The sequence below is a fragment of the Kogia breviceps genome, chromosome 6 (assembly GCF_026419965.1).
Source record: "Kogia breviceps isolate mKogBre1 chromosome 6, mKogBre1 haplotype 1, whole genome shotgun sequence".
In the NCBI taxonomy this organism is placed as follows: domain Eukaryota; kingdom Metazoa; phylum Chordata; class Mammalia; order Artiodactyla; family Physeteridae; genus Kogia; species Kogia breviceps.
Window position 1 is genome coordinate 114,837,767 of NC_081315.1, and position 8,762 is coordinate 114,846,528.

At 33.4% G+C, this 8,762-nt stretch overlaps 1 protein-coding gene across 1 annotated transcript in view; it reads left to right on the forward strand.

The window, feature by feature from the left end:
* Nucleotides 1-4,066, forward strand: part of AIMP1 (aminoacyl tRNA synthetase complex interacting multifunctional protein 1) — a 34,031-nt gene extending 29,965 nt beyond the window's left edge. Inside the window, exon 7 of the mRNA XM_059065839.2 lies at nucleotides 3,815-4,066. Within this exon, the coding sequence (XP_058921822.1) occupies nucleotides 3,815-3,981 (167 nt within the window). The 3' untranslated portion in view covers nucleotides 3,982-4,066. The remainder of the gene's footprint in view (nucleotides 1-3,814) is intronic.
* Nucleotides 4,067-8,762: the final 4,696 nt, after the last annotated feature.

The window sequence follows — 8,762 nt, forward strand, 5'->3', positions numbered from 1 at the left end:
TTTTGCCCTTGTCCTTTTTCTGTTTGTTTTCAGTTATAGCCTACAGAGTGATGTAGGTCAGATATGTTAGTCCTCGGCAAAAAACTATTAAAAAGTTTTCCATTTGACCCAGAATACAGATATAGGTCCTTACAATGGCTTCTCATTATTTCATTAACCTCATGTACTTCAACTCCTCCTCAATCACCCTAGTTGAGCCACTGGCTCTTTCCCCAGGTAGCTACACGGCTTGATCCCTCATCTTATTCAAATCTTTCAAATGTCTCCTTATTTATTTTATTTTTCTCCATAACACTTATCATCATCAGATATACTGTACATTATTTATTATCTGCCCACATGGAAATGTAAGCATCATGAAATCAAGATTGTTGTTGTTGTTATTATTCACTACTATATTCCTAGCATCCAGAAAAATGTCAGGCATAGAGTAAGAAGTCAGTAAGTTGGTTAATGAATAAATAGAAAGAAACATACTAGTAAAACATGTTTTGAAGAACCCCCAAAACCCTCCAGCATTTGAAGAACAGACCTGAGGATCCATCTTCATTATTTCCAAGATCATTCCTATCAAATCAACAAACCACTTTTCTCTGTTGATTAGCTCTGTAAAATTAATTGATCCCTATTTGCAAAGTTATACTTTAGTCGTTGCATCACAAAAGGTGATAGTTACAGTTATTATAGTTCAAAAACTCAGTTAATGAAACAAAATAATTAAGTTGGTGCTAAGCTTTTCATGGTCCTGACATGTCAGGGAAGCTGATGATTCTGGAATTTATGTTTATTGCTTTTTGTAGTTTTTAAATACTGAGATGGTAGTCACAGCTTTTTACATCTGTACAAACTCCTCTCTGAACTAGTTCGCGTTGCCTGTGTGTTTTGTTTAGATTGAGTTATCTTAAAGTAATCTCTGAATGATTAGTTCTCTTACAATACATGTAACCATTTCCACATGGTGATTATTGGCATGTGTTTAGCAACCACAGAGACTCTACAGTTTTCAGCTTTAAGAACTTTTATTGATATCATCACTTTGTTTGGATAGCCATGCCAAAATAAGAAAGGGGGGGATTAGGAAAATAAGATTCAGAAGATTATAACACATAGGGATGATGAGAGAAAGGAAGGGAGGGAGGGATGGTGAGGAAATTAGGAAAATAAGATTTAGAAGAAGGATATAACAGAGGAATGATGAAAGGCTTCTCTGGAAATAGAGTTCATTTTAAAAAATTGTTTAAAATATTAGGTATGCTTTTTTTGTGGGAGGTGATTTAAACTTTCATTTTAAACTTGCTTTATACCTTACCAAATAGTGTATTATTGAGAAACATGAATAAACCACAGGTTAACACTCCATCCAAGACTTTTCCACTCTGATTTATATTCAGTGATCATAATTTGGCAAGTTTTAATTACAATCTCAAAATTTTAGTTGTCTGAATCATTATTTCATTTACTGACTCGTTAAAGTCTTGCAGCCACATTCGGAATGTTCAGGTATTGAGCCTGATGTGTTAAAAGCAACAATCAAGAGTTGAAGGTTCTTCTCATAGTTTCTAGTTCATTTTTAGTTAAAATCTTTATCACTTGAAAATTATTACAGTCTTATGTAAGAAGTTTAAAACCTTCAGATCTTGTTCTACAAGTGCTGGGTGACCTAGGAACCTTTCTGAGCCTCAGCTTTTTCATCTGTAAGAAAAGCTTTTTAATGGGATGTATTTTTTTGTGAGTTTTGTGAGGTTTAACTTTTGAAACACTTAGCTACCTGCCTGGTGTTTTAAGCTCTTAGCTGTTACTTTTGTGCCTCTATTTCCTCATCTGTAAAGTGAGGGTAATTAATCATATTTATTTAGTATACTGAGGATTAAATGAGTAAATATATGTAAAGCACATAATGCAGTGACTGGTACATAGTAAGCACTATGTAAGTGTAGTGTTATGTATTATAATGATTATTATTTTCTATACATATCAGTGTCTTCCTAGATCTGACAAGCTTAAGTTTGTGCTGCACCACAGCTTGTTGTACTTGGGGCTTATGTCTGCATTCAGCAGAAATTTACCCACACAATCTATGGTCTTGATAAGAAGCTTTTACACAAACCTGAGACAATCTGCTTCTTGAATTCATTATCAGTTTGGCAATATCTTTTTTTGGGTTCAAGGTGGGGGGATACAGAGTTAGTACTCAGGCCCCCCTGAACAGTGTGTCTGGTCTCAGCTTTTACAGAATTGTGGAATGCCCACTTCCCCACATGATCTGTGTATAAACGAAGTACGATTATGCTTTTAGACTAACCAATGGTTTGGTGAAGAAAAACCAAAAATTTTATAGATACTTTATATATTGGAATTTTTCTATGCTGTTTATTAGTTTCTCTGTTGTCCAATGAAATAATCAAATGCTCTTAAAGGAGTAAGAAAAATCCTTATCTTTTATACTAGACAGTCTCTTCAGTTTTAGTTTCACTGCCTGTTCTTCTACTGTAGATACATTATTCAATTAACTATTCTGTCATCTCTGAAAAGCTACATATCAGAGGACAGTTTTCTATATTTTTGCCAGTTTCAGGGAGCTAATTAGTTTCTGAAGAGCTAATAAAAAGATCTAGAAAATTATGTTTCTATTATTACTTTGTTATACTAAAGCAGTATTTTTGTTGTTACCTCCAGGGAAATCATTTTCCATTTGAAACTAACACTTAAGGGATTCATTACTTCTCTTCATTGTTTCTTAAACTGATTCTTCATTTCAAAAGTTATTGAACATCCTCAGCTATAAAATCATGTTACATTCAACTTTACTCTCTTCTTCCTCATCATTCATTAAATAGAGGGATCACTTGGTATATTGGTAGTTTTTAAGCCTAGACCAGATATGTTCTACAATGTGTTTGTCTTTTATTGATTGTAAACTTTATAGTGTGAGTTATGGTAAAGTGAGGCCATAGGATATTATCCACTTGTAAAAGTGTTATTTGTTTCTTTTCAGAGGATAATTTATTAGGAGGCAAGGTGCTGTACTAACAGAGTAAGGGCTTTGGTGTCAAATCTCACTCTGCTTGTTGATTGTGTGACTTTGAGCAGCTTATCTTCTCTGAGCCCCAGTTTCTTTATATTTAAAACTAGAGTCAGTGTTTTTCTGTGAACTGCATGTAGCAACATATATTCCTGGTGCTTAGAAAATGCTAGTCCTCTCTCCTTATTCTTCCTTTCTCCTTCCATCTCCCCAAGTGGAATGGGCCACAGATGAAACCCGGAGTAGTTATTATATTTAGCTAGATAACCCCAACGTTTAAGCCATTCTCCAGTATTGTAAGAAATCTTTAAGTACTATAGCAGCGACCTAGTCATTTATTTTTTATGTTGAAACAAATAGTAAAGCATAAGCTGCTTCTGCCATGTGTAAAAATATAACACATCAAATTATGCTTTCATCTGTTCAGAATCTTTCTTTATATGTAATGATAAAATGAGTGTCTTGTATTTTCATTATAATCATTTGTATTTTCATTCTAATCATTTCATTCTAATTAGAATGAATCATTCCAGTTCATTGAGCTATACTACCTGTAAAACTTTATTGTAAGAGTAAAAAATATCTTTAACATTTGTAAGGAAATGACAAAATATTTTACCAACCAAGAATATAAGTTGCTGACATCGTAAAAATAAAATAAGTGTTACGAGTAAACGTTTAAATCCTGATCCAGTCTAAAGATCAGAAATTGTTTCTAAGACAATTCACTAGAAATCTCTGTGGACAGTTTATTAACATGTTAGCTCTGTATTTTTTTTCATCCCCCAACAGGAGAGCCTGACAAGGAGCTGAATCCTAAGAAGAAGATTTGGGAGCAGATCCAGCCTGATCTTTACACTAATGATGAGTGTGTGGCTACATACAAAGGAGCTCCCTTTCAGGTGAAAGGGAAGGGAGTCTGTAGGGCTCAAACTATGGCCAACAGTGGAATAAAATAAAATAAAACACTTCAGTTACTGAAATACATTAGAGAAAACTTAACAATAAAAAGAAATATATTTGTCACTTGTACCTAAAATATAACTGGCTCGTTTTTGTGTTATTTCTCTTCTAGACTTGAGTAGTCTTTTACCTGGTATATATTGTTTTCAATTAATTAGAGAAACACTACATTTTTACCTATGGTTTTTGATCCTTTATGATATAGGGAGGAATTTGCCTGTGTTTCATGATGATTTATTTTTTAGTGAGGATGTTGGCTAGCACATTGCTTTTTCTTTATACATTTAGGTAACTTGAACTAGATTAACATTTAGTTTCTTATTTGTAGGCACATGTTGCATGCAATTTGAAGCCTTTGTATTTTTAGTATCTGTATTATAAACGCCCTCTCCTCTTTAAAAAGAAAAGTTAGAATTTTTGTCAGGCTTATTAACTAGTCTACTTTGTAATGATATTGAAAATGACCAACTGTTGATTCTAGAGAGCCGAACAGTGTGAAAGCTAGGAGACATGGCATTTGAATATTATTACTGTTGCTTGCCAAAGTAACCCAGACTTATATACTTAAGGTGACTTTTTTAAAAGACTGAAACTTCCAACTGTGTAGTGAACTTACTCTTTCCAATTTAACAAAATAATTACTAATAAATTTTGACTAATTCTAAAGAATAAACACATTGCAGAGTGTTACCAATGTAGTTCCCAATAAATTGACCATAAACACAGTCCACTTTTTTATTCTAGGTGACTTCAAAGATTCTTTGGATACCTAATAAAAGATTATTTATAGCTCTTATCTTTAGAAGAGCATTTAAGATTGATATCTTTTATTTTTTCATGTACCATCATACTGTCAATATATTCAAAGAAATTGTAGCCAAAAATTTAACATACATATGTATAAAATTGTCAAATTCATATTTTCACTCATCTTACAGATGTTGTAGGAACAATGAGAATTAACTTAGGCACTATGAGCTTCAAGTTCACCAGCCTTGAGATGATGACTGAGATACCAAAAAAGAAATGCATCTATGGAGGTAGGAATATCTGTTCTAAAAGAAAAATGACACATACCAATATTCTAGCACTGTTGCTGTTTATAGCCTACAATAAGAAGGAGAGGCAAAACAAAAAATTTTAAAACAACCCTACATGCTAAGTTATAAAAAGTATCATTTATTTAAGTCCGTGGAGTTCTCTGGTAGGCCAAGATGTGGTACCATCATAGAAATTTTATCTTCTTTATGAAAAACTGAATATTAACAGAGCATCATTAACATCTATCTGTTGATAAGTAAATAGAAATGACTTTCCAAAGTTTTGTACTTGAGATATGTTATTCTTTCGGGAATAAAGACATTTTGTGAGTCTGTATTTTCTGATTTTTCCCAATTATATTTCCATGAATAATTCTAATATAATTTAAAGAATGTTTCAACTATTTAGATAGTTGAACTATTTATTCCCAATTTTTCAAGTTACATAAAAGCATTACTCAATCAAGTTATCCACTTAGCCCCATTCAGTCGTTATTTTTACAGAAAACTTAATTCTGTTTTATTTGTATTGCTGGGATGAGAGAACTCTTACAGAATCAACAAAAAATGATGACATCGTTAGTGAACTGGACATAACCCTTCTGGCTTCTGACTGGTATTCAGCCTGTTAAGAATTTCAACAGTAGGAGATGGTGCTAGGTCACAGACTAAACCGCTAGTGCCTCTTGACATCTATTTATGTATTGCAAAGTAAACCAGAAAAAAAAGCTGACCTTCCCCCAAGATAATTTCTCGTGCAGTGTTGACCTACTATCTTATAGTGACTATTGACAGTACTAACTTTTCTTATATATAGAAATTCCATGTGTATTATTCTTATGAGATGAATCATTTTCAGGACATGTTGATTTTAATATATAATTGGAAATTTTTTCTGCCTTCTATGAAGAACATTAAGTATTCTACGAGTACAAGAATATTAAGTGCCCACCAAACAGTTAATTTGTTGTTGCTTTTTAAAAAATATGTAAATTCTCATTTGCACTATTTACAAAATATTCAAAGTAACTCACTGAAGTTTAATAAGCACATCAGCAAGACGGAGGGTGTGTATAGGGCCTCAGAGAATGTTAGTTTAATGAGGTTCCAAAATCTGGGTGTTTGCAGGTCCAAAAACCTGCATTTGTACATGACTGTTACAGATGCTAAGTAGTCTGTAGAGCCTAGTAGTATTGGTTTTGAATCCAGATTACCTAGTTTTGATTCCATCTATACAACTTAAATGCCTGTGTGATCTTGGGCAACTGTTTAGCCTCCATATACCTTACTTTCCTCATCTGTAAGATGGGTATAATAATAGTACTTACCTCATTGAGTTGTGAGGGTATATGTTACGTTACACATAATAGAGGTATATAATGTTAATATCAGTTTATGATAAGAATGTTCCTTTCCTGAAACTAGTGTTCCTATCTCTCTGTCCCCTTTCGTGGTATCACATTTCCTGAGAAGTTGAATTTTTGTTCAGAAGATTACTTGGTGTATATGAAATGAACAGAGTTTCTTAAGGAATATTTCATACAGTCCCTGTCTTTCAACAGACCTAATTGTTCCGCTATACCAGATGTAGTATCTCTCCCCTCACTGGAGATGTTTTTTACTGAAACTTTCTCTTCTCTCCCTGCACTCCCACTGAAATCCATGTTTTAGATATTTAGATGCTGGTCAGCCCTGTTCATTGATGCCCTTTCACTGGTTTAATATTATTGATAAAGTTTCAAATAGTTTTGCAATTTTCTTAGACTAGAAAGACTACTTCTAACTATTGTGTGTTAATGTAACAAATAAAAGCAATTGTATTTTTAAGTTCTTGGCGGGTGGAGGATCACCTCACTATGGCTTATGACAAGGACATTAAAGGGGCATGAGTATACTTACTCAGTTTTCTAGGGAAATTATATGTTGTACCTTTAAAAATATAAAAATATCAAAGTGTACAGTGTTAGCTGTGTACTTTGGCTACATAAATTGTGACACAGTCCTGGTTCTAAGTGCTGTGCAATGGTGTGTAGGCTAAAACTTTATCGCCAAGATACAAAATAAAAACTAGTGAAGCAAATTAATGTAACACACCTAAAAATAATATTGCAAATTGCTGTCTTGTGGAGAGAGCTTTGCCTTCCAAGTGAGGGGGATATATTAATAATATCTGTATCATGTCATGGATTTTATTGTAGAATTATTAGTAAGATATTTAATGCTTTATAGCTAGCTAAGTAGTTTCAGCACATCTTGTCAATTTAACTCCCTAGAGGTAAGCCAGCTATTTTATCCCAAAGAATCAACAGAAAATTTACATAAATGCTGGTGCTAAGGTATAACTAGCCGAAACCTAGATTTTACTAATATTCTGCTTTTCTCCATTATAATATGCTTTCTTTCTCAAATAGTCATGTTGTTTCTTTTATTTGAATGAGAATTTAACTTCTCTTTGTTTAAACTGTAGGGAAAGATAATAAGAAATTTAAAAACCCTTTAAACTTCAGTAGTTCATATAAGGAGATTAAGGCAGCTCCTTTAGTGGAGTATTTAAGCGATTTTAAAGGAAGAGAGGAGGTCATTGAACACTCCTTTGGAGTGGTTACAAAGAGAATTTATCAAGTTTTTTCTTTTTGCTGAGGAAATTCTTAGGAAGAATCACTTGGCAAAACTAGGCTGCCACTGCTGGCAACTGTTGCCTTTCTAAAGAACCATGTATGTGCCTTGATTCTTTGAGTACACACTTGTCGAGGGCACTGATTTCTGTAATGACAGTCTATCCCAGAAGTCTACTTATGAAGGATGTCACTAACTTCTAGATAGATAAACAGATGGATAGATAGGTAGATAGGTAGAAAAAGTTTGTGTTTAAACTAGGAACACCTCTATCGTTGTACACATTTGCAGTGCTTTTTGGGTGACAACCCAAAGTTTTACAATAATAATGAAAAGAAAGATAGTTGCTAATGGCTAATATGCCTCTATACAAAACTGGATCTTCTTCAGATACCAACTTTTTGGAATGGAAAAAATTTAGTAATTTATATATACGTTGTGGCTTATTGTACTTCTTATAGTTACGGTTCTAACTTTGGATGAGTTTTGGCAGAGATAATTCATAGGAGTATAACTAAAAAAAAAATTAGAGAAAGGACCCAGAACAATGAAATAATTGTTAGTTTGAAAGTGAGCCATCTGGAATTTCAGAGTATGAATTAATTATTGTATTTTATATTTTTTCACCCTTATGTATTCCCTTGTTTGGTTTTTTTCCTTCCCCTTTGTTACTCCCGCCCCCTTCCTAACATACCCTATTCCCAGTTCTCTGGATTTTTGAGTAAAATATGGGTGTATGTGTTATTTTATGTCTTCATCAACATCATTTCTTATCTGGCAGGCTATTGTCCTTAGCAACAGCAGCAGAAACAAACCTGGGGCTCGATAATTGCAAGAAAAAAGAATAATCCTTTTAAATGAAAAGGCTAACTACCCTTCTTGACTATCCTATTGCTACATAATGCATACAGAATTGTTCAAGTAGCAGGTATTAATGTCTGCTCATTTCTTCAGTGGCATTCACGTGAGGAGCCTTCACATCAAGGCTGCTCTGACAAAGTTTTACATTTGTTTTTGTAAATGGCCTCGTTAGAATATCCTACATCCCAGTAGAGAAGCACTCTCAATATATGCATCCACTTAACTTTTCAGCCCTAAGATATTTGGCTGATACTTGTTAA